At 39.3% G+C, this 26456-nt stretch overlaps 1 protein-coding gene across 3 annotated transcripts; it reads left to right on the top strand.

Annotated features, from left to right (window-relative positions):
* Positions 1-1640: 1640 nt before the first annotated feature.
* PIP4P2 (phosphatidylinositol-4,5-bisphosphate 4-phosphatase 2) lies at positions 1641-25649 on the top strand. 3 transcript variants are annotated; one of them, XM_021543190.4, is made up of 7 exons: positions 1641-1861; positions 7875-8023; positions 9427-9533; positions 11255-11378; positions 16875-16927; positions 22810-22900; positions 24053-25649. In XM_021543190.4, the coding sequence occupies exons 1-7, from the start codon at positions 1756-1758 to the stop codon at positions 24194-24196; spliced, it is 774 nt and encodes a 257-aa protein (XP_021398865.1). In that variant the 5' UTR covers positions 1641-1755; the 3' UTR covers positions 24197-25649. The 3 variants fall into 3 exon arrangements, with proteins under 3 accessions (XP_021398865.1, XP_021398867.2, XP_085428451.1); XM_021543192.4 differs by having other exon boundaries at positions 1674-1861; positions 7792-8023; XM_085572325.1 differs by lacking the exon at positions 1641-1861 and adding an exon at positions 2592-4779.
* The last annotated feature ends 807 nt before the right edge of the window (positions 25650-26456 follow it).

Here is a 26456-nt window from a genome sequence, read left to right as displayed (position 1 = left end):
CACACAGACAATTTGCTGTAATTGCCTCAAGATGGACCAGGCATTGGTGGAACTGAGTGCAGCCTAGTTGGCAGCTTTAACAGACACAAATCTTTTCTGTCTTTTCCACACAAGAAAAATAGTAAAGAAATCTGGTTGCAACTGCCAGTTCCTGCAATAGGACTCCAAAAGAAAGCCTACAGCTCTGTTCTTGTTGAACATGTGATAGCAAAATCATGTGCTAAAGATACAAGCTTACTGGTGATTTTTATGACCTATATTTGACTTGCCAAGGTTGGTTTCATGGTACCTGATCAAGAAAGAGTTTGGGGCACAAAACACCTTGAACCTTAGAAATCCTCCCCAATACAAACAAAAAAAGCTGTTAAGTATTGATTTGAGCTTAAGAGGTATTTTAAAGCTGATTGACCACTGAAAGCTCAATATAATTTATACTAAAAAGGCATCTTGCAGGTTATTTACTGCATTTTCTGATAGAAAAGCAGTTTGCCATAGCATTACTGCCTTTCATGCATGATGAAGACAGCTGGAATAACACCAGCTGCCTTGTAGCATGTTATCCCTTACATCAGAGCTCACTCATATTCAGAGTTTATTTCTACAGGATAATAATCAAAACCACAATTTTGCACCAAATGATTGGTTGATTAATTCCATATTACAGTTATTAAAGTAATATTGATTGAAATCTTCGAAAAATAAACCACATCAGCCCTCATTTAATTTAATGCTTTGATTATTTCTCATAGACTCTCATATACATTAATCTGGTTTTGTACAGCAGTTTGATTTTCTAGATTCAAATATGAAAAAAGCTCCCACAGAAAATTTTCTGCATGATGCAAGAAATCCTGTTTTATTTTATAAATTGTATTATTAGAGAAGGAATATGGTCAGCTTGTGAACTCTCAGGCCATGATCCCGCCTTCACCCAAACACATCTGCCTTCCATGCCAGTCGTTTTGGGGAGTGGTTTGGTTCTGGTTAATCGCATGGCACGGGTGCCGGGGCCGCCTGGCAGCCGTGGCAATCTGACCGACGGACAGCAGAAGGACACGACACAAGGGGGACAAACATCAGTTTTATCTCAGTGCGGTCTGAAAAATTAATCAGAGAAAGCTGTTTTCCCTCTTTGCCAGAGACTTCCAGATGGTGCCCGAGTGGCAGAAGGAAATTTAGTCCTTCCGTCCTGAGAGCTCAGCAGCACCAGGGGACAGACTTCCCCGCTGAGCAGCGGATTTGATAACACGTCGATTTATTTCCTCACGTTTAGAGCCCCCTTGAAGGTTCCCATCGCTGTCACCTCGGAGAGTGCCGCCTCAGCCTGTCTGCATCCCCAGAGTCTTGGAAAAGGCGACTGGTTCCAGATAAATCGGCTCTAGCACTTCCCTGGTACTGATGTCAACCTTCAGACACAGAGCTTAAAACACCATTACCAAAACAAATAAACAAACAGACAAAACCAGAAAAAAATCCATACATACATCTCAACCACTGCAGTCTTTTTCGGGAAAAATTTATTTACGCAGAAGGCTGTTACGTTTCGCTTGCAGACACCGCCCCCGGCCTGCCCCGCTCATTACCCCGTGCCGGGGGCCGGCCGGCCCAGCGCCCGCCCCGCCGTCCCTCCTCCCCGCCCCGCTCCCATTCATTCCAGCCCCTTCCTCTGCGCTCCTTCCCCTTCCCCGGCGCCGCCGGCCCGGCCGCCTCCCCGCCCCGCGCCCGGCAGCGGGCAGGGCCCTCCGCGCCGCAGCCATGGCCGCCGAGGGGGTGGACGAGCGCTCCCCGCTGCTCTCCGCGCCCGGCTCCGGCAATGTCACCCCGACCGCGCCGCCCTATCTGCCGGACAGCAGTCCCCGAGGTAAGGCGCTGTGCCGGGCGGGGGGCGGCCCTGGCGCTGCGGCTGCGGCTGTGTCTGGCGGGGACGCGGCGCCGCCGCCCGGGTGCGGCGGTGCGGGCTCCCCCCGCCCTGGCCGCGGGCGGCGGGGGAGCCCCCGCCCCGCCCTCGCCGCTGGGAACAACAGGTAACGCCGCTCCGTGCCCGGCACAGGCCGGGCTCCCCGCCGCGCTCCGGCCTGAGCGGCTCGGGAGGAAAAATAAAAGAAATTTAAATAATTGTTTGCAGGGGCAGAACAAGCCCGAACCGGTCTGCTTATTATAACTCGCTCGCATGCCGCAGCTTGCGTGGTAATTGTTGGGCTTGGGTTTCCCCATTAATTAGGAGCGGGATTAAGTGGCGGATCGGCGCTGAGAGCGGCTCGGCTGGGCGCGGGCGGCTGCGGGCGGGGCGCGGAGCGCGGAGCCGGGCGCGGAGCGCGGAGCCGGGCGCGGAGCGCGGAGCCGGGCGCGGAGCGCGGAGCCGGGCGCGCAGCGCGGAGCCGGGCGCGCAGCGCGGAGCCGGGCGCGCAGCGCGGAGCCGGGCGCGGAGCGCGGAGCCGGGCGCGGAGCGGAGCGCGGAGCCGGGCGCGGAGCGGAGCGCGGAGCCGGGCGCGCAGCGCGGAGCCGGGCGCGCAGCGCGGAGCCGGGCGCGCAGCGCGGAGCCGGGCGCGCAGCGCGTCCGGGTCGCCGAGGCCGGGACCGCGCGGTGCCTCAGCCCAGGGGTGGCCAGCGCCTGGCCCGGCCGGCGCCTCCGAGCGCCGAAGGGACTCGGTGCAGCGTGGTAGCTGGAGTCCAAAACCACCAGGATGTCCTTGCAAACACGTTTCAAGGCCATAAGTGGTTATGGCTTTATTTTTAAAGCAAGTCCGATACTGCGGTTGCAGATCTGTAGTCGTGGCATAATTACATGGTATTATCTCCCTTGTACAGATTTAGGAAAAATCATGTTGTTGATCAATACTGACTGTTTAATTAGTAGGTGGAAAAAATTACTTAGAAAACATAAATCAGGATGTTATCAAAGTACATTAGTAGATTTTTTTTTCCTTTGGTTTTTTTTTTTTTTCAGTTAAATACTTTAGAGCAGAAATTGAGGTGTGCAGAAAGCTGAAGGAATGAAGACTAAATATTAGTGTAGCCTTGCTAGCAGTATCCTTTAAAATGTAAGATTACAATTCTTATCGCAGTAGGTCCAGTGTGTTGGCCCTTTCTTAACGATTTCTATTCACTGTCTAGATTCATGACATGCATGTAACTAGAATGAGTGAGCATCTGTCTGTTTGGAATTATATTTAACCTTGTAGAAAGCTAGTCCTCTTATCTTGATATGGAAATGTATTTCAGTTAGCTGTAGCTGGTGTTGACTGTTTACTTTGATTTGAACTTAAAAAAGGAGTATAAGGTTAAAAACAGCAGAGGTTGGATGCTTTGGCTTTTTCTTCGGGGTTTATTTGTCATCAATTTTTTAATATTGGCATTATCCCCCAAGTAAAAAAAAAAAAAAAAAAATCCATATATCTCCCTTAGTTTACATTCTGGGATTTGATATTTTTATTCTTAGTGGTGCTTATCCTGTAACCCTTATTTTTCATACATTTCAATCTGTTTTTTGTTTGTTTGGTTCTTTTTAAGTCTTTATAAATTTAGAAAGTAAGGAAAATGGATTAGATTAGTGACTCTTGTTTGACCCCAGGGTAAAACTCATGACCTGGAAATGAGCTGGATTCTAAATGCTCATTTCAGTTGGTAGCCATGTCCTCCAGTGCCTTCAGTGGACATCTGTTACTTGAGATACCTGGTTGGGCACCTGTGGTGGGATGTAGTGCTTGAGATAAGTGGTTTCTTCCCTAAAATGAGGAGGAACCAACATAGAGCTTTCTTGAATGTTGAATATCTCTTGCTTGATCTGTCTATGAACAAACATTAGGTAGCACTTGAGAACTGCTCTGCAGAACTCTCAGAAAGACAGCTGTGGAACAGAATTGTGCAGAGCCCTGGCACAGGCCCGTAGCTCTATTTCCTTGCTCTGTCAGCTTTCCTTAGTGAAAGGATCTATGCAAGCTAAACCCTTTCCAGCTGACTGGCAGACTTCATCTCTCCCTAGCACAAGGCTACACTTTAGAGGGAAGAATCATTCCTGTGGAAGACTTGGCTTTGCTTCCAAAGCAAACTCCTTCTGCAGAGCTTCCTTGATTAATATCACCTGGATAGTGGTGGAGTGGCAGAGGAAGGAGGAGGAAGCCCTTTGTATCAAAACTACTATCTGAATGCACATTAATAGCTTTATCCCTATAATTATCTACTGTGCCTTATATATCATCCTGAACTTTGAATTAGAGACCATGTTTTGAAGGTAGCCTTCTCTTCCCTTGCTGAGCTGCAGCTGAGACCAGCTGACCCTTCTGTGTAAACTGGTGGATGGTTGAATCCTGGTAATAGCTCAGTGTTTTTAATGATGCAAGTAAGAAAAAGCTTTTCAGTGTGGATGCAGGCCACAGTATTTAAGAAACTTTTCACAACACTGACAAAGGGTGAAACTATCAGTTCTGTTCCCTGTACTAGATGGTTAATCAGTGCTTTTTTGTTTGTTTCTTTTAGGATTTTTGGGCCTTTTCCAGGATTTCTTAGTTTTTAACAACATATCTCTGACATCAATCATTAAACTTTTCCTCTTACCCACCCCCTCACAGGTCATGATAAAGAACTATTTTTTTAAATCAAATAAACTAACTTCTGTTTGACCCTGGTAGGCTGCAAGTGATTCTCTGTGGTTTCCACCCTTCAGCTGGCAGGGGAGGAAAGTGCACAAGCACCACAAGGAATTTCTCAGGTTGCAAATGGGATATCTTCCATTGCATCGCTGTTCTGTAGGGGTGAAGAGGGAGTCAGAAGTACTGCATGGTAGGATACTTTGCTAATCTTGCTGAACTAATTGTTGTTGGGTATTTTTCTTTTTGTTTATTTGATTTGGTTTTTTTGGTTTTTGTTTGGGTTTTTTTATGTGTGTGTGGTTTTTTGTTTGTTTTCATTTTTTGTTTTTTAAAGAAAAATTTATAATATAGCTGTAAACTGGTATGTCAGCAGCAGGGAATTCGCTATCTAATTACATGTTTGCTTGTGTGTATGTGAAGCTTGCCTACCACCCAGTCATGTCCAGCATGACAGACTGATAGACCTTTATGAACTGGTATTAGATATTATAGTTAGCCTGAAATTCAAGCTGTCAAAAAAAAAAAAAAAAAAAAGTCATACCTAAGTATTCTAATGTGCATTGAAACCTTTTTATTAAGGGGTAATGAGCAGCTAACTCCTGAGACAATGTCATTATTTTCCTTTTCACCATCCCCCACCCACTTACTCTCCCCCAATATACTTTTCTTTAATTTTAGTGGCTTCTTCTGGTTTGTTTTTTGGACCTCTTCAAAATGCCTGTTTTCTTCGAGCATGAAGGTTGCAGTGCCAAGATACCTCATGCTTTCTGCTCCACAGCAAATGTTATTTGCTGCAGCAAGGCTCTGAAAAGCAGCCATTATTCACTTGCTCTCTGATATTTGCTGAGCCAGCAGGACAGGAACAGCGAGGCTGCTTACCTGGAAGCCAAGCAGCTCCAGTATGAGGCTGAAGAAGTGGCTGGCATCGTGTGTAGGGGCTCACACACCTCGGTTTACCAGCTTCTTAAGAGTAATCACTTGGAAATGGGTCTAGACAATTATAAATGTCTAGAAGGTATGGTTGTCAATTTTTCAAGTATTCCAGGATTGTGGAAAGCTGAAATGTTGCTGGCTGTGTGTCTCATCACTTTCTGGTACCCTTAAAGATACTGCTTGTCTTAGTACAGCCACCCTATTCCCAACTCACGGAATTGACTTGTCACACTTTAAATGGAGAGGACAAAGTCAAGAACTTTTGTAAAACAATTGCTTTTCAGAAAAGCAGCCTTAAATCTGGGAGTGAACTGTAGAGGTGTCTTGACAGAGTCTGGTATTTAGTCTTTGGAACATGCATTTTGTTTTCTGTCTGCCTGTTCCCCTAGCCAGAAAGTGTCAGCTGCTCACTGCAGGAGCAGTTAAGCAGTCTGCTGACTGCCAAAACCCACTGGAGCAGCCTTGACTTTGCCACGATGGTTACTCTAACCTGATTTCTGGAGTGCTCTGGTAGGCTTGAGCTTGTTTCTACTTGCCAGTGTGTGTGGGTTGGGTTTTTGTCTTGTATTTGTTTTTTAATGTCTTGTAGTATGTCATGTCCTGTGTGTGGCAGCCTTACTTAAAACAGGGTATCACAGTACTGCAAAATACTGATTTTTAATATTTATTTTTTGGATGCTGCATTTTTTCAGAATGTATATCCCCACAAACAGAAGAAATAACAGTACTGTTTCCTGATATTTCTTAAGGATGTTATTTTCTGTAACCAATGTATCAGAGCTGAAGGTGTGAAGTTCACTTCCTCACGACATAGAGCATCAGTTTGTATCATGAATTCAGAGTTGTATTGCTGCATATAAGTTAATTTTGTTTCTCACCTGAAATAATTCACATATATTGGATGTGGCTCTGAGACTGTCAAGGTATCCATCTTCTTCCTGCTGCCTCTGTGAGTTAAAATCACGCACAGGTCTGTGTCATGTATAGACCTAGTAGCAAAGAGAGAGAGCAGCATGGCTGTTCAGCATGCACTTCAGAGGTGTGTGATGACTTTTGGATCTGAAGGGCAGACAGGGTTTCTAATATCCCTCCAGCTTATGACATTCACTTCAAGACAGTGGAGGAGTGATGAGTGCTTTCTTACAGGCTTAAATTTAATACTCAGGCTTGTAGGCTTTGATACCAGCCTGTGATTTCCCTCACCAGCCTCCAGCAGATACTGCTCTGTTCAGTGCTGTTAGTAAATGGGAAATAGGCTGATCTCTCATTGCTTCTCTGAAGATTTTGTTAGCTGCTTGGATGTAATTTTTGAAAAACTTATTGAAGCCCAAGGCTGCAGAGCATTTTGAACTACTAGTATTAAAAAAAGCTAAGTCTGAACTACTGACTATACCTGTTCTGTATTTGCTTACCTGAAATGTCATGAACTTCTTGATGAAATAAGTCAGTGCTATTATATGCCAAAGAATTGTGGTGATAAGCTTGTGAGAGATTGCTGTGTTGAATTATTTTCATTCCATGGATTTTTAAGCCTCAGAGAATCTTCACTGTTTTCTCCCTGTTTTGTTGTGGGCTCCAAGACTGACAAGCTGGAGTCTGAAGTCTACTCTTCCCTGGAGGCCTGAGGCCATTAAAGCCTTCCTAGTGTCAGCCTCTCCAAACTGACTGAAGACCTTCTTGTGCTTTGGTACTTTGGCTTCTGGACAAGAAAAATACCTGGAACTCTGAGACCTCAGGATTTTTTCTTCAAGACAGCATATATTTGCTGTTGTACTCAAAAAAGAATCATTTCATGCCACTTCCTAAGACCTGTTTTCTTCACAGGACCTTTTTGTATTTTTACTTGTAGTATTTTCTAATATATGGTAAACACCTGTCTGTATATTAGTCCTTTTAGATACTTGTGAATGCTGTTTGTGACTCTTCCTACCTGTGGTGGTTTTTTTTATTAATTTTCTGAGAAATTTTTCTTCAAAAGCCAGTCTCTACTAATCTGTAGTAGGTTTGAGGTTTTTTAGTGTTTTTTTCCCATGGATTTTCTGTGAACTGCAAAAAGGTTGGTGTGAAATAAAGTTGCACAGATGAGTTCTGTTGGATACAGATTTCTGGGGTGATGTACTGTATGTTTGTGTTGCTGGTTTGCTTTACCTACAACTATGGATGGTTTAGTGTACACAGAAATTGTGTAGAAGGGGAAAACAAACACAGTTTTGTTTTATGTTTATACTAAACACTGAGTTTGAGGTGTGGATTTTTTTTGTTTTTTCAGCCTGTGACTGCTGGAAATGATACTTGCTGGAAGTGTTTTAGGATCCTCTGTTTTTTCAGCTGCGATTTCCTTGTCTCTTGCAGCAGAGCTTCCCCCTCCGTACACTGCCATTGCAAGTCCAGGTGCCAGCAGTGTTCCTGTAATAAACTGCCGTGTGTGCCAGTCACTAATCAATTTGGATGGCAAGCTGCACCAACATGTGGTTAAATGCACAGTCTGCAATGAAGCTACGGTAAAATGGATTTTTGGCGTTTTGTGGGGGGCACTGGGGGTAGCACTCATGTCCTCACCTGGACAGGGGCGTCCCTTCCTGCCACCCCTAAGGAAGAGGACAGGCCAGCCCAGTTGACTGCCAGTGTGGCTGGCGTGCAAGCTGGAGGCGTGCTGGCACGAGGGTGGTCACAAGCAGTTAGAATAAATCTCCATGTGGCTGAGCTGGCTGTGCAGGATGTCTCCTTCTGAGGAGGACAAAAAGCAAAGATGTCATTTAAGTAATTACTCTTCTGTAAAATTGGATATAATTGGTTTTGATGGAAGGAAGAACAGTGTAGAATTGAGCTATTCTAAGAGTGGGAGAAACAAAGAAATGAACCCGCACCTCTCCCTGGATAAATGCCTTTCTCCTAAAATACTATGCAGTCACTTGTAAAAGTCACTTCAGTTAGCTTGTAAAAGACCATAGTAAAACAACTTTGAAGTGTTTAAGTCCTAGGTTCTTTTCCAGTGATCACAGACCTGTTTGTTTCTTCTCCTTTTAATTCAAGTCTTTACTGTTTGGCCTCCTGCTTTTATTTTTTCCTCTTGCCAGTTTTAGTTTTGGGATGCGTTACTGCAGTGCTCCACAGCTTCTGCAAGCATTTGTATGAAAGATACTGGGTTAGATTTAGTACATGGATTTATTATATATTTGTTATGTGAAAAGAACTTTAAATTATGTCCTGAAAGCAGGAAGCCTCAAAACTGCAGGAAATTTTTTTTCTACTTTGAAGAGAGAGTAGAGAACCTGCCTGATAGTCACTTTCCTGTCCAATATATAATGTTTCAAGCCAAACAAAGTATTGTGCACCTTTTGATTTGCTGCGTGAAAGAGACTTTGAAACATGACTCCCAGGTTGGAGAAAGATAATTTCAGTACAGTTTAAAATAAGATTACAGTTCCGTGATGCCTTCATAGTCTCTTAGTGACCAAGAAACAGACTGTGATCCTTTCACTGTTGAATAAAGCCATTGTACCAGGCAAGAGGGGTGGTTTGATGTTTTGACTGGTTTCGGGTCTTTTTTTTTTTTTAAATATATCACTATTTTAACTCACATTAAAAAAGAAAAAACAGCTTAACTGAAGCCTTGAATTGTCATTGCTAAAATATGAATGTTTTTTCCATGAGTTTGCAGAATTTTTTTGTTCTAATAAGGAAATTTTCACTTCTTAAGAAAGAAAAAAATTTGAATTTTGTGTTGACTCTGAAGTTTCCTCTGTAAGAGGAAGTGTATTTCTGTTAACAAGAACTTTTCACTGAAGTTGTTCTGCTTTGTCTTCCTGTAATGTGGAAAAAAGTGAATTGCTGTGACTTCTGATGTGTATTCTCTGGTGGCTTTTTTTTTTTGTTTGTTTTTTGTTTTTTGTTTTTTGTTTAGCCAATCAAAAACCCTCCTTCAGGGAAGAAGTATGTTAGATGTCAGTGTAACTGTCTCCTTATCTGTAAGGATACATCTCGGAAAATAGGCTGTCCAAGACCAAACTGGTAAGAATAAAACACTTCCAATTCCTTTAGTTTTCTCTAAAGCAGCTGTTATTTTTGAGTTGAGTATTTAAAACTAAAAGAGGTTCAAAGCCTCTCTTTACATGGACACTTACAGAGCATTACTGAATTGCTTCAGACACAGGTAGTGCTAGTGTCCATTTTGAATATATTTTTTTTTAAATTAAAGAAGAAAAAAAGTTTCTTCCTTTTCTTTAAGTCTCAGATGTGTGTGTCACATTGTATAACTACTTTGTAAGGCAAATATAATGTGAAGAGCAATAGAAGAAAATCAACTTCTCACTTCTGGTACTTAATATTCATAATTTCTTGGAGGCTTAGTTATTGTAACCACACAGAATACTCACTTTGCTAAGTTCAGAGTGGGGATTTGGAGTGAGATGGGAGATGGAGTAGTAGCTTGACTTCTGTTTCCTTCTTAGTTATGCTGAATTTTCATTCTCCTCTCAGCTCTCAACTTTAATGTACACACTTGTTATAAAAGAAGCAATTGTGGTTGCCATAGTGATTGCTCTTACCATTGGGCTTAAGGTGTTAAAGGTTCCACTGAGGTAGGAGGAGTTTGTTTGGAAGTGGTGGAGCTCTAACATGAGAAATGGAGAGGCAGGCTGAGTCTGCAGATATGTGCAGGGGAGTTCTACCCCACCAAGTGCCCTAGTCACCAGCCTATTGGCTGTTCTGGTTTTGAAACATAGTTTGAGACTTGTGGGAATTACTCATTTTTACTAACACTTGGTTGGGTAGGACTTCAAAACATTCCGAACATTTTATCGGGGTGCAAAAATGTTCATAGGATAGTTCAGTTATAATATATCACATGGTCGGTAACTAAACTAAATTAGAAATTTGTTAACTTTATTAAAATAATCTCAAAATCATGCATGCAAGCAGTTTTCCTTAGATAGCCTATGTATTTGTCTTGCTAGAAACTGGGCAAAATTGGTGTAGTGTACTTTGAAGGAGAGAGTTGGGCGTATGACCTAAATGGAAGACTCCAGATTGAAGGAAAACCATTCAGAATACCATTTTGGTTGTAGATGGAAGATTTGCAATGCAAATTAAATATTGCTTTAATTTTCCTCTTCACTTTTTTGCTTCTAAGAAGTCTCATCCTCATTCTGAGTTGGTTAAATTGAGTACTGTCAGTTTGGACTGACAAATTGTAGCTAAACAAACACATTGAACATTAAAGCAAATACTTACTTTAAAGTAAATTGATTTTATTTTGTCAACCTAGGGTGGTTTTCCTTTTTACTCATTTTGAGTGGAATTTTTACTGTACCAGTATGGATATGCTTCTTATATTGACATGGTTGTCAGTAGCATGGGAAGGAGAAGTAGATTATGGAAGATCCTTACTCTTTCTACATGTTTCACATGGGTACATACCTTTCAATTCTCAGGCTTGCTCAGCCTGGGTATTAAGTTTTCATTTGTCTGAGGAGCAGTCAGTCATATGTTTGCAGGTCTTTGATACAGGGTTTAGGCTTGTTTGGCTGATCTTATAGGGCAAGAAAGAAAGAATTTTAAAACTGAAAACAGGTTGGAGAATGACTAAAACTGGGTGCATCAGCTGTTTAACAAGTAGATTATAATTTAAACACGTAAAAATGTATTTGGTAGTGACTGAGCTAATTGCTTGAACACATCATCCTTCTCTTTTGCTAGCTTAATTACATGTGTATCTAATGTTCTTAACACAGTAGACGCATCATTACTCTTGGTCCAGTAATGCTGATTCCAGAGGAGCAGCCAGCTCAACCTGCCTTGCCAGTTCAATCAGATGGAACTAGAGTGGTGTGTGGGCACTGTGGAAATACATTCCTTGTAAGTAAAGCATCAGATTCTCCTTCTTGCCTCACCTCACTTTGCTATCCTTCAAGCTGTTTGTTGTAAGCAGTTTTAAGAGTGTATTGCCTCACTCTCTGGCATCATTGAGGAACTAAAACTTCTTTACTCATTATTATGATTGTATGGTCTGTATTTTGTTATCTTTATATGTGTTTCAAGAAAACTTTTAATAGTCTTTCTGTATGTGGATAGGTAAAACCCATGTCTTACTGTTTTGTGATGTGAGAGTGGGCAGTGCTGGAAGAGGAAGTTGGTCTTCCAGGTTCTGTTTAGGTTACAGCAGTGGTGGCTGTATTCTGCAGTGCCAAGAGGGCAGTTCTGTCATTGCTATATGAGCCCCAGAAAGCTGTTGGTTTTGGCACTTGCCATTGGAATATCTGAAGGTTGTTGGAGAACCGGAGGTTTTGGTTTATTTGTAAGAGTGCCAGTTGATCCCATTTTTGAAGTGAAAGGATGCACAAATGTTCTTCTGCTGTTAAACTCTCTGTAACCTTCTCAATGGACAGGGTCCTGGCACACTTGAATTTTGAATAGCAATACACAAGTAAGCTAGTTTTAGCTTCATCATCCAGCAGTGGTTGAATCTCTTTCGAGTTTGTGAGTTGTAGGAAATTACTAGATAAAGGGTGCAGTTAAAGAAAACAGTCACAAGAGAGGTGGCACATTCCTGAAAAAAAGGATTATAAGATATTAAGATCAGAAAATACTCAAGTACATGTTGTGCAAGGAAAAGGGAAGCTTGGGAGCTGCCACTCCATGTCATCTTGTACCAGAAGGGAGAGAAGGGTTGGCTTGTGGCAGGCTCTGTAATGGAATGGGCTTGTGCCTTCAAGTCTTCACTTCAAGTTTGTGGATCAGTGAGGTGCTTTTGTGACTTAGCCCCAGCCAGCAGCTAAAGTACCACGCAGCTGCTTGCTCACTGCAAACACCACCCAGCTCCCCTGCCCTGGTGGGGAGGAGAACTGGGAAAAAGGTAAAAAATTGTAGCTTGAGATAAAACAATTTAATGATTGAAATAGAAAAAAAATATTACTAACTGTAATAATAACAGTAATAATAGTAATGAAAAGAGAGAAGAGGATTAAAACCCAAGATAAATAAGTGATGCTCAATACAATTGCTTACCACCTGCTGACCCAGCCAGTGCCCCAGCAGTGATCAGTATCTCCCAGCCAACTCCCATCAAACATGATGTTCTATAGGATGGAATATCCCTTTGGCAAGCTCAGCTCAGCTGTCTTGGCAGTGCTCTTTCTCAGCTTCTTGTGCACCACTTGGCTGGCAGTGCATGGGAAACAGAAGAGGCCTTGACTTAGGGTAAAGACTGCTTATCAACAACTAAAACCTTAGCTTGTTACTGACATTGTTACTAAATCCAAAAGAGAGTACTGTACCAGCTATTAAAAAGAAAATTAATACTCCCAGCTGAATCCAGGACAGGTGTGCTGTAATGTTTTCACTATTACAGTAAGTGATGAGTACAGGGAGCTGGATATGGCCCTTATGCTTCTTTCTTTTATTTTTTTTTTTTCTGAAAATAAATAGGAATATGATGAGTAAGTAATGTGCTAACTGGAAAATGGTTAGAGAGATGCTTGAAGCTACTAATGCAACCTATATATTAAAAAATACATAATTTCTTACAACCCTTGCTAAAGAGCAGTAGTCTGAAACTGAAGATAGCTGAAGTGCCCATAAGTACTAGATTATGCCTTAAAAGGCTAAGTTTTCTAGTTTGGGATTTGTATATTGTGAGTTCATATCTTCTGGCTGCTTTTGAACTTTGTAGTCCTGTCTGCCAGGATAAGATCAATTTGTCACTTCATGGTATGTTGAAAAAGCAACTCTCTGAACCATTAGAAATTGGAAGCTTGGTATTTTTTTATGCTGAGTTATCAAGAAACAAACCTTTTTTTACCTCATGTTATGCAGCTTTCCCACCAGTCTTTTGCTTCCACTTTTTTTCTGTAATTATGTCTGAGATTCTGAAAAATAAAATTTTTAGTTAAGAAAAATCAGGAAATTGCTTGGATTTGAGAATGACACAAAAAAGTGTTTTAGCCAGGCTGGAAGCTCAGTTTCTGAGTTAGTATTTCTGCCTTTTGATATGTCCCTGTTGTGAAGGAAATATGTAGTGCTAGATGCATCTCTCCGCAGCTCAGTAGGCTATCCGTTTTACTTTACTTGGCAGTTAAAAAATAAATAAAATAGACAAGCAAAGCTAGAATCCCTGGGATGGAAAAGTCAAATTGTCATGTTCTGTGTTCTTCTAAGAGCATCAGCTTGTTCACTGCATTTGAGATTTTTTTTTCCCATTTGAAAGCATGACTGTGTTTTGCTTGCCACTGCACATGGGGGTGGGGTGTTTTTCACAAATTATGAAAACCACACTTCTTGCTAATGGAATGCCTTAAAGTTTCTCTGTCTTAGCTGGAAGAATGGCTTAGTACTGAAGTGAAATTGCAGCCAAACTATTGATACTTCACATCTTGTTAATCAGATTTTTTTTTCCCTTGGTAACCTGATAGAAGTTCTTTCTGTGTTAAGGTTTCTACACTTTCTGGCAGGTTTGAACTTGACAAGTGGAAAAAGGGATAGAATAGAAAAAGAGGGCAGGAGGAGGGCTTAACTGTGTTGCTAAGTATGAGTTTTATCTCGTTTGGGCTGTTTTGAGAGCTTTTGGGCTTGGGTTGTGCAGTTACTGTTTCTGCCAGCAGTAAGTCATTGCCTGCTATTCCTCTCTGAGGAACCTCTGCCTGCAATGGTCTGTGGCTGTGAGTGGCTGAGTTGCCTTTGGAAATGGGGGTCAAGGGAGGGCTGTCCCTGTGTCCTTCCCCTCTCTGCCATCTTCCTGCTACTCTCCTGTTTCCAGAGGGACCTCAGGGACGAGAAGCCAGGAACAAGCTATGGAAGCCACAGGCTGCATACTAAGCACTATGCTTTGTCAATTCTGTTTTTTTAAAGTAATAAAATATGAAAAGTACTACTTCTGGAATAATTGAATAGAAAACCCATGAAACTTTTCAGAAAAATAAGATATTTTTTAGTTTGTGAAAGTATTTTGCTTTCCCAAAGGACCAGAAGGGAATGGAGAAGAAGCTTCTTTTGCAGCAGCAGCTGTATGTAGGACAGTGTATGTATTTATGTACATATGTCTTTTGTTTTGTTTTGGGCTTTTCTTTTTTTTCACTGTCTTGTGTTGAGAACTATTGTAGGCTTTGAAGGAAAATGTTTGACTGCTCTTCCAATAATTCCTTTGATGGATATCTAGTTTTGTCCACAGTTGACATATTGATGAGTTCTGTATTCCTTATCTCTTCATCTGTGTTTCAGTACATCTAACCAGAGATTTGGGCTGTATATTGTATTGTTCCAATTAAAAAAATCATTGTATTCTCAACAGAGAGCTAAATTTTATGTAACTGTAACAACATGAATCAATATTAGGTACTTTAAAGCACTCTGGAGTATGGGTAAAAAATGCCAACTTAGTCATAATTAGAATGTACACGAACAGAACCTTTCGCCACTGTGCTAATATAATTTGAGTTCTTGCTCTTTGAAAGTCATGTCACTATTTTGCTTTTTCTACAAATACTTCTGGTTTGTATAAAAGGCATCATAACAGCTACTGCTTCTGTTGTTTACAGGTAACTCTCAGTGAAAACAGATTATTGCTGACTCTTTTCCATCAATAATTGGAGCCCAGATACATTTTGAGTTTGTAGCCATTAATAATTTGGGCTAATAATTAGAAATCTTAGAACTCTGGAAAGGTCATTAATGAGTAGCCAAGGAAATAGAGTTGCCTGCACTGCGATATAGAATTGAAACTGGTGTGTAGAAGTGAAGTTGAATTGCAATTAGGTAAAATATAGATCCTGGAATTAGACTTCTTTTTATTTCTGGAACTGTAGTTTAAAAAGCTGAAATAACTGCTCTGGTGAGGTCTCTCTTCATCTCCAAAACTGACAATTGCATTTTATCCCAGTTTCACTGTGTAGAATTAAGGGAAACTGAGTAGGTTTTTGAAGGGGTTGCAGAAAAATACTTAACTTGCTCCTCTGCCAGGAATGTGGAAGTAGAATTAATGCTCTAAAAAAGCTTTGCTTGGGTGGGGAGCATTACAGAAGTTTTATTAAAGAATAAAATAAAACTTTGCTTAATCAGTTTGGTCAAGTTTTGTAAACAAATAATACTGGTTACATAGTTGTCCTGTAAATGTGTAAATGGATACTTCAGAACAGGAAAATAAAAGATGGATTTGTTTTTAGTGAGATTTATCCCCAAGTAAAAAAAAACCAAACCTGAGTGGGATACTCAAGAGGGAGGAGAATGTTCAGTAAATACCACAGTTCAAAACCTTGCTCACAGCAAAATCTCTTCATACTGACAAGGCATGAGAAGACATATCTTTCTTAGTCATAAAATCATAAATTTCTTCTCAGCATTTAAATGGTGCTTGCTATAGGTTGGTGCTGTTTTCCATACAAGGATGGGCTCTGATTTTGATTTGTGGCTGTAGCAGTTACAACACTTTCACTAAAGTAGGGCAGCTTCAGATTTCTCACAGAGATAAGGCAGGGCTGCACTGTGGCTTCTTCCCCTGCTTTTAACTTGCAGTGTGATTTTTTTGCATCAGCAAGAAAACTTCCAACTACCCTCCACTTGAGAAAGGCAAGGGAAGAGAGTTGTAGTTAGAAAATAACTGCTTATAGGGAGAAGAAAAAGAACCTTATTCCCTTGATCAAGGTAAACATGTTTAAATGCTTGCTTAATGCTTGCATTACCACAGAATGAAATTTAGCAGAACTTGCTGTTTCTAAGTGAGTATATCACTGTGTATCCCCTGGTTGAGTTAGTTCTAGGAATTGCTTTCTCTAAGGTTGTTTCTTACTTAGGTTTTAGTCTGAGTGTGGAATGGGGTGACCCTACTATGTACAATTTTACATATCATCTTTTTAACAGTCATGCAAAGTAGCCAGTAGTGTTCTGTATCTCATTGATGTAAAACCTGATATCTACTTTCTTAAATACTCTTGAAACATCTTTCTGTATACCCATAACTTAATTTTCATAAATGATGCAAGAGTTGGGCAAAGATTGGAAAATACTGTCTGTAATTGTGCCAAAGAAAACACACTTATTTTGATTCAGGGTATATTCATGATGTTTAAGTAAGAGAAAAAAAACTATTAATATTATAATGTTACCCATACTACGCCTGTGGATGCAACCACATTACGTCAAGCAAATTTTGTAATACTAAGGCAAGTCATGGGAAATGTTCACATGGAAATCCACATCCAATGTTGCCACTGACAAAAGGGAATCCCATTTATAGAAGAAAACAAAATACAAGTCAAAGAGAGTCTGAGAAGCAAAATGGTTTTTTAGTGGCATTTAACATTAAGTGCAATAACCATTTTCTCAGGTCTGCTTTTCAACCTTTTACTTTTTCTCTTTTTACAGTGGATGGAACTGAGGTTTAACACACTAGCAAAATGCCCACACTGCAAAAAAATGTAAGTTCTCTGAAAGCAAGTTTATGTAAATTACTGTGAAGTAGCCAGTGTTTCTTCTGTAAGTCTTTGGAGTAAAATGTGTTGGCTGTGCTGATTATATTGCTGTACTCACCTGAACTTCAAGGCTGAAGATACTATGTGTACCTGAATTCTCCATTCTTTATGCAGAATTCAGTAGCTTTGATATATCCACCTGCATTTATGAAAATCTCTGATTGAATTGATAGAGGCAAAAATAAGCTACTAACAATAGACAGGAATATGTTGCTAAAATTAACATTTTATGTTCTTGAAATTTTACCTCTTCATACACTAGTAATCAGATGTCATCTTTAAAGGTAGAACTAGAATTGCTTTATTGTAAAGGGAGGAAAGGATATAATCTTATCTTAATGTGGAAGAGGGTTTACTGACACTAAACTAACTTGTGTTAAGCATCTTAATGCATTAGCTTGTTTAATGTTTATGAATAGCTGTGGAATAACTTGTCTATTCACTTGTTATTACTTCAAGAAGAACAAGAAAAATTAGAATACAAGAGCTGTAAGCTTTTTGTTTTGGTTTGGGGTTTTTTGGGCCTCATTTTGAGTGTGTGTTTGGCCTTTCTTATCTGAGCTCAGGAATTCTTAATTTGAATTGTTGCACTAGTAACATACTTGAGATTTGTATGATATCTCAGCCACTAGGTGTGAAATAAGACATAAATATTACTTCAGAGACCTTAATGTCCTGCTGATTTATTTAAATATTTGTCCTCCTTTGACAGGCAAGTGTGATTTCTAGTTAAAGGAACAAATATGTTTTCCACTGGGAATGGAGAACCTCAGCTGTGCTGCATGTTGTAGGAAAAATAGCAGGTCCCTTAGGAAGGAGGAAGTGTAGGATAAATGTACTGTAGGTGTGGGCATGGCCTGGTCTTCAACACTGATTGAAGCCTTTTTTTCAGAGTATTGATAGAGGAGTCATCTGGTGCTGTGTTTAACCTCAGGGGTGTAACCAACCAGGTGTGGAGTTGTGGAAATGCTCTAATTTGCTTAGGTTAAATAAAGTCAGCCTTGATGAGATGCTGCTTTGCAGGGGTGTGTGTACTGACACATTAAGTCTGTTCAGTCTTTGAGGAGGGGTTGGAGTTTTTTGTTTGGTTTGTTTTAAAACTAATTGCAATTATGTTTTACATTTTATGCCACCCTTGTTAGGGGAACTTGGCTTTTCTCTTGACACTCCTTAGGTCAGGATTATTTGTTGTTTAACCTTAAAGACAAAAACCAAACAAACAAAAAAACCAACCCTAACAATAACAGCAGCAAAATAAACTATGCTCCAAGCAACAGTCAAAAGTCACAGCATGTGTTCTTTTTCTGTCCTCCGTTGATTAATGTTGCTTCTGTTTTAAATTCTAGCTGAACTCAAAGTTTTTTGTCGTGTTCTCCTCCATAAAGTGCAAAGCATGCTATCCGTATGCAGGCGAGTGGGAGCCTCTCTTCAGTGCAATTTGTGATAATTACAGCTTGCATGGCAACTGTATTGCAGAATGCAAAACAAATTTTAACAAGTGGGCACGTCTGTCCTTGGGCTGAGGATGCAAACTGTGGAATATTGTAATTTAGCTTTGAATGTGCTGGTTGGTGTTTTCCCACATTTGAGATGCAATGGTTGGGAGTTCTTCACTTCCAGCAGCATAAACATTTCTGATACATGGATTTAGGGCACAGCATAGGTGAGACACAGCTTTGAGTCATGACGATGGAATAAATAACTGTGGTGACCTGCTTTCTATCAGGTCTTTGTCAGAGGTCAGCATAGCCAAGTAGTTAGAAGGGAATGTAGGGTTTCATCTTATTAATGCAAAAATTCTTTCATTAGTAGCTAAGTAGTCAGATGTAAAACTGTTTCATTCCTTCTGTTGATATTTGTCACTGAAAAAAGGATAGTGTAGATTAAGGCAAAAGGCACCTTGAATCACTGCAACAGTAGCTTTTTCAAGGAGACATTTGGCTGACACTTTCAGATTAATAATTTTCTTTCAAATGTTTTTAAAACTGCAGTGAATCTCTGCAAATTGTTTGTGACCTTGCATTTGGTTGACGAATACTAGATTTTTTTAGATCAAGAATGTCTTCTAAAACTTATGGGGAGATCAGAAGTTATTACATGGAAAAGTTAATAATGAAACTGTGTTCAGGGAGAAATAAAGCCATCATGCCTCATAGTAACTAAACAAAGGAACTTCTCATACCTGAATGTAGGGGGAAATAGGATCTTCTTGTCTGCTTTTAATCCCATCTATGTGCTACCATTGTGATACAACTTTTGTTTTGTGACGCACTTGTTTTGTCTTGAAAAATGACTTGGGAAATGTAGGAAATTAATTATGCTATAGAGAATAAAATCTTATTTGGTAAATGCCCAAATATCTTTGGAAGTGGACTATGAACCTGTCGTGTTAGTATAGGCAAGGTGTTTGCAGAAACCTTACTGATGTGTAGTGGTTCTGCTGACACAGGCTCTTACTTGCATTGGGAAAATAAATGTAGCTAATGAGGAAATTGTAATGATACAGTTGTATTTTATAGTGACACCTGGGAATGGGGGAGAAACTGTTTTTGCTGATTTAGTGCTCTTCTGTATTTTTAAACACCAGATGTTTATCAGCTTATTTCCCAAGAGTGAGAGATTCAGTAAAGGCTTCTCATATTTTTCTCATTTAATGATGAAGAAGCAGGAACTGTTTTTTTTTTTTCTGTTCTCTTTTTCAAGATGTCTTTTAAGTAATCTAGGAAATCAGTTCATTAATTCAGTTACTAGAAAGGGAATTGAATGGTACAGGTTATTATTACAGAATGTAAAATCTATTTTTTTCCTATAGAACCTATCTCTTTTACTTTTTAAGGTCTGCCAAAACTTTGAACCCTAATGAATTTATAACACCTTTGCCCCATAAAGGACTTACAGGAAAGAGAGATGTTGGAACCCCATCACTACTGTGGAGGCTAATTTCAGCAGTGCTATTCACCTTCAAAATATTGGCATTTTAATTTTTCTCTTAAAAACATACTTGAAATCCTGGTCATAATTCCTATTACTTGGAGCACAAGAGACCTTCCTGTGGTACTTCTTTTATAGTCTTGGTCTCATGTGGCAGTTTTCCCCTCTTCCAATTACTCCCTGATGCAGTATTGGATTTGGCATCTTTTATTGTATTATTATATATTTTATTATATTTTATTTGGCATCTGCTGCTCTCCAGAGTTCTGATAGGTGCCTTTGCTTCCTCAGCAGCAGCTCAAAAAGAAGGAACTGGTGCCTTCCTGAGAGTTCCCTCATATTCCCACAATGGAACTAATTGGTTGCTTCTGTAATATGAAGAAAGCTCTTTTGGTCCCATTTTTAATATTGCCAGATGTGCTTATCAAAGTTGTCACTGTTGGTAGGTTTTTGGGATAGAGTTTCAACTTTTTTTATTCTAAGTTAATTTGGGGGTTTTATGTGTAATTTGGGGTGGGTAGAGGAAGCTTCACGATCTAGAGAGGCCAGTGGCGAACATCACTATTGGGAGGTGAAAAATGAATAATGATTTATTTGGACTCCTAGGTCTCTTACATGCCTGTATAAACTTCAGTATCTTTATTTAATGATTACTTTCTGTGGAAAGAGAAAAGCAGCTAAACTGAGACATTCTTTACATTTCTATTTTGTGGTATTTTAGTTGATGGTTTCTCCCTCAGCCTTTCTTACTGGATAGGAGGAGACACATGAAAAATATGGATGGAAAATACACACAGCAATATTATGATTACAAAAATAAGACTGTAAGTCAGCTCTGAAAGTGAAATCTCTTTCCCAGAATGAACTTCGGCTCTGCATGCAATACACAGCACAGTAAATACCATGTATGTTTTAGGTGTATTGAACATGACATTTTTATCAGCTTATCCTATTGTATCCAGCTCTATAATAGAATTAACTCTGAGTACAAAGCCACAAAATCCTGCAAAGAAGGGAACCTAAGGTCAGTTTGGCAAATTCAATGTCTTCCCTTTTTCCCTTTTATAAAACTACAGTTTGGTTTTATTATTTTTAACTTATGTAACTTGGAATTGAACAACATATCAATCTCTTTCCTAGAATGGCTGTAGAGTGGCTTTTGGGGGAATGTTTGGAGGTGTATGTTTGAGGGTAAGATACCATTATTTGCCCAACTGGGAATTCTCTTACCCTAATCCTACCCCAGGCACCCTCCAGTGTCCCAGGTCACTATGTATTGTGAGGTTTTACTAAGGAAGTAATTTCCCCATGGAAGCTAATGAGTAGTACTGTTTGGGGACTTTTTCAGCTCCTCTGAAAATGGCTTGTGAGTAGTCACTTCATTCAACTCTTGCCTTAAAAGATGGAGCTCATTGTGTTAGCTTGAGGACTGCAGTGGTGTTTGTTTGTCTTTTTCTCTTGGAGCATTTCAGAAATTCCTTGTAAAGAAATAACATGGAAGTAAAGCTGCTTAAAGCAATCTATTTGAAAGCTTTCTAAGACAAACGCTTAAAAAATTTTAGTCACATGCTAAGCATATGAGGCCTTGCTATGTGGTTAATTAACTGGAGCCAGAAATTTGGTCAATCATATGACACATGTACTACTTGAATTGTTTAGCAGTGCTTTTTTCTGTTATGCATTTGTCTTGAATAAGTTGAACTATCATGAGATGAGTAAAAGCATTACAGTATTTCCAAAGGTGTGTTGATCTCCCAGAATGGGATGAAGTACTTAACTAATGATAGCTTGCTTCAGGATGCTTCAAAACACCTCCAAGATAGATAATACATGTTTTATAATACATGTTATATGCCTCTCGTCCTTTTAACTGTGTTTCAGTGGGCTTAAATAATATTCCTATTTTCCTCAATAGTAAGCTGTATGTGATTGCAAATGTGTTACTCAAGATGTATTTGCTAAACAATGCTGAGCTTCTAGAATAATTTTTCTAATCTGTAGTAAATAATGTAATGTTTTATTTGCAGTGTATATTCTGAGTGAAGCACTGTAATAGCTTGATGCAGAAGGTAGAGACAGAGCTGTCTGTCTTGGAGGTCATTGTCTAGATGATGAGTGACAGAATTTCCAGGGGATTTATTTACCTTGGTTGTTAGAAGTGATTTGTGCAGCTCATATAAATTGTGGTAGAACAGTGAAATTGAAAAGTAAGAAGAGCTTGCCATGTTCTTCAAGTTGACTTAATGGTCTAAAGAATTTCAGTATTTGGAGATGTTGAACATGGAAAATAATTACAAGTCTGTGACTAAAATTATTTGTATTTATCTTCAGAGCGATTTAGTCACTGAACAGTATTGAGTATCCAAGAAATGGACAGTGAAGGTTGTTATCAATGACATGTAGGGGTGGTAGAAGTTATTTTCAGTTACTTAGATGCAGTGAAGTATTGAAGCCATATGCTGATGTACTAAAAGTCTGAAAGGTGTCTTGCAAGCAGCATGGAACTGAAAAGCAAACTTGAGTTTTGCCATCCAAAGGCCATCCAAGACAATTACTGGGGTGCACTGTGGGTACAGAAGGTAGGCACACTCAAACTGGGGGTGTGACACCATTCCCTTTCTTGTAAACACCTAGATTTTTAGGTACTAGATAATCACCAACTGTTCTTTAAAATAAAAATGAGGACTCTGTCCTGTACTTTGTAGTATAACTGTAGACTTTGCTTACAACTCTATAAACTTAAGATGGTGTATTGCCATTCTCTTTCCATCCTCCCTTTGAGACTGAACAGTTACTGTTGGTGGTAGGGGTGGTTTTTGTGGTGACTGTTACTTGGTTGGTTGGGTTTGGGATTTTTTGTTTGCTTTTAATTTACCATACCATTTATTTTCTGACAGTTCTTCTGTTGGAAGTGCACTGCCACGGAGGCGCTGCTGTGCATATATCACTATTGGAATGATATGCATCTTCATTGGTGTTGGATTAACTGTGAGTGATGTCCCCTGATAAATTTGCAACTGTGTGCGGGAGGGTGTGTGTTCAAAGGCGTTCTCTTAGTTGATCAGCTCTTCTTTTCCCAGCATTTGAGTAAAACTTTCTAAATTGGTGTGGTTTTTTGTCATGTCTCTTAAAACTCTGGACTTTATCAAAGTGCAAGAATACCTTTGTAAAAAAAAAAAAAAAAATCCCTTTTCTTGCCTACTCAGATGATCTCTTTTTTCTGATGTTAAATTTGACTCTTCATCTCTAAAAATTTCAGTTTTATGAAAAATAGTTCACTTCAATGTAGAAATCCTGGAACATCTTGCTCTTGCTAGAGTTCTCAAAACTTCCATGTTTCCAGAAATACATGTTGCTGTATAGCCAGAAATAAAAGTTCCAGTGCAATAGTAGTGAATGGGATTCCAAGTACTAGAAATATGTATGAGTCTTTGTGTTTTGTAAAAGCTGTAAAGAGTAAAACCAGCTCATAAGCTATTTGCAAATGAGAAGCCTCAGTCTGTTGTTAACTCTGTTAAGTGGAACCAGTGGTATCTGGCTTACCAGTATCTCATAGAGGTTACTAGAGCAAACTTTCTATTCAAGAATCCCAGAAAAGTTAATGTGAGAAAATATGTCCAGTGAAATCATATGTGTAATTCTCATTATGCCTCTAACTTGTGTTTTAACTACTCATAGTTATTTATGTATGATCTTAAATGAGTTACGAAGGATTTCCCAGGTTCCCTAATAGAAACAAAGCCAGAATTAAAAACAGTGAGAGACAAATTTCTTTTATTTTTCTTATGACCTTACTGAATTGGAAAATTATGTGAAAACATTTTTCCATAAGATTTGTCCAGAGGCTTGTGTAGCTTCCATCCTTGGAGTTATTTGGGACCTAGCTGGGTTAAAACCATGAACAGCTTGGTCTGACCTTGGGGTTGACCCTACTTTGATTGGGGAGCTGGCACTAGAGGTCTCCTGATCTCCCTTTCAAGCTCAATTATCCTATGCTTATGTAAAATCATGCTAATAAAATACCTAATTTGTCGTTACCAGAGTTGAAAAGGTGCTGAAATGCTTTTCCTTAATATAACTTGCTCTTGCCTGAAGAACAGATAGTGCTGTATGTTTGACACTACTGTTTTCTCTTTTTAGGTTGGTACACAAGATTTCGCCAGGCGATTTCACGCAACATATGTTTCTTGGGCTGTTGCTTATCTCTTAGGTTTAATCTGCCTCATTCGAGCCTGCTACTGGGGGGCCATTAAAGTCAGCTATCCAGAGCACAGTTTTGCATAGAGAAATTGTTAGGTAAGAGATGAACATCTAGTAGTTCTGGATATTACATCCTGGACACTTTTAAAACCTTTCCTGTAAGGATTCCATTCTGTTCAAAGTAGTTTAAAGACTGGGGGTCTCTAAGAACAAAGTTCATTGCACTACATAATATGCAAATAGTTTGTTTTGCTGCTAGATTCCCTAGCTCTGAATACTAAAGCTGTGTTTACATGTTCATAACTCTGTCTTTATAGGTGTTGAATTTTATTTCAACAGACAGTATTAAGTTTTACATTTCCTTTGTTATGTTAAAATCCGTCTGCCATTTTTCTAGATTATCAGTAAGAATTCAAAAGCAAAGTGTTTATAAGTGTTTCTACAGTAGCTTCACATTTGTACTTAACATTTTAACTAAAATGATATTCAAGTGGCTTGCTTTAAAACCTAAGCAATAAGCATTTTGCTTGAACTGCTTTACTGCATCTTTTGCCTAAGATCATAGTGACCTTATTCAGGAAATGAAAGTTGTGAGTGTTTAAAAGACTGACACTGTTGCTCGAGAGACATTTGTAAACACTGTATGCTTGGAGATTTTTCAGGTAGAGAGATGCTATTTTGATAGTCCAATTAAATTTCCATTTATCCAGGGTTGGATTTCAGTTAGGATAAACGCTTTTTCCTCAAGGATCCTGGGACTGAGGTTTTGGTTTGTTTTTGAGGTTCTGGTTGGTTTTTTGTTTTGTTTTATTTTAATTGGCAAGTCCTAAAAGCCATGCTCGGATTATGGAACTTAACTCTGGTTATTCATACAAGTTCCTTTACAGGGTCTAAGGGAAGCATTTCATATAACTCAGTTTGTAATACTTCAGTGTCATGTAGATGACAATAAGACGGTGATGGGTTACCTCTTACTTTCCTCTGATCACATCAGATATTTCCCTTCTTGGAAGAGTTATGACACTGGTCACTGCAAAGGGAGACACTGTAAATTCTCATTAACTGCTGTAATAAGGAAATTAGCAAACTATTACTTGGACCATTCCATCAAAGTACATCTAAACAATTTAGCACTGACTTGCCAAGAGAATACGGAAACAGAAAGTTTTTTCTAATGATGTATTCACAAAGGATTGAGGGACCAGTTCTTGCACTGCCCATCTTTATAATTTTAAACAAGTTTTTGCTAAATTCAGAAGGAATGTCCTGAGTGATTTAGACAACTAGTAATTTAGCTAATGGGGTCAGATGGGTAAATTAATATGGATGTTTCAGGGATACATGTAATTTAAATTATCTATGTTCCTGCTAAGTCAAAATGATATTCGGATAAGGATTTTGGAGCACAATAAATGTAAATGATTGAACTGTAAATGATCTGTCTTTGTATGACGCTAAATGTATAAAAGCAGTAGCTCAGGATTACAATGTACCTTTTACAAATAAACTAATAAAGAAATAAAGATTATTATTCAAACTTAAATGTATTTTGTATTTATATGTATATAAAAATGTGTAATTGGACAAATTTGCTGATATGACACAGGAACCACAAAGGTGTTGCACACCAAAGGTGAGCTCTTCTTTTTTGCCAAATGGCAGCCTCAGGAATATAAGAGAGCAATAATAAATTGCAGTTATCTTGATGTTTTAGGAAGAGTGAGGACATAAATAAGGGATGAAACCACTGTTGGGATTCTATTTTCTTATGACTTTACTGAATTGGAAAATTATGTGAAATCAATGGATTACTGATGGACTAATATACTCTTTTCTTTTCCTAGTGATTTTTCCATCCCTTCACTGTTGAGATTTGCTGTATTCGTTTGCCTTTGAATCTGTGAATGCTCTTTCCTGGTACTTTGTGTTTCAAAATACTGCCTGCACTCCACATTGTGTAATAAAGTATTCTAGGGCTGTGCAGAAAATCATCCACTGCTTTTGTGACTTCAGTGAGGGTGGAAGTGGGAGGGGGCTGGGTATAATGTTATTTTAATGAATCAAAGGAATTTGTACTTTTCTCCCCTGTGCTAAGCTGTACTTTATTTCCTGTCTTGTGTTCCTTCTTTTTCTTCTCAACCTTTTTCAGCAGAGTGGATGATACATAGACAAAACAATTCACTTTTGTCTGGATCAGGGTACTAGCACAATGTTTGCTACTACTTCCTTTTGCAAAGTAAAACACAGAAGCTATTTCTATAGAAGGTCATTACATTTCAACCACTGCTGGTACACAGAATTTTGATATTCTTACCAGCTAAGAAATGTAATGGTAGAATGTGAT

Source organism: Lonchura striata, chromosome 2 (assembly GCF_050655825.1).
Source record: "Lonchura striata isolate lonStrDom1 chromosome 2, ASM5065582v1, whole genome shotgun sequence".
NCBI classification, from domain to species: Eukaryota; Metazoa; Chordata; class Aves; order Passeriformes; family Estrildidae; genus Lonchura; species Lonchura striata.
The sequence above is the reverse complement of the archived record's forward strand: the minus strand, read 5'-3'. Positions and strand labels throughout refer to the sequence as shown.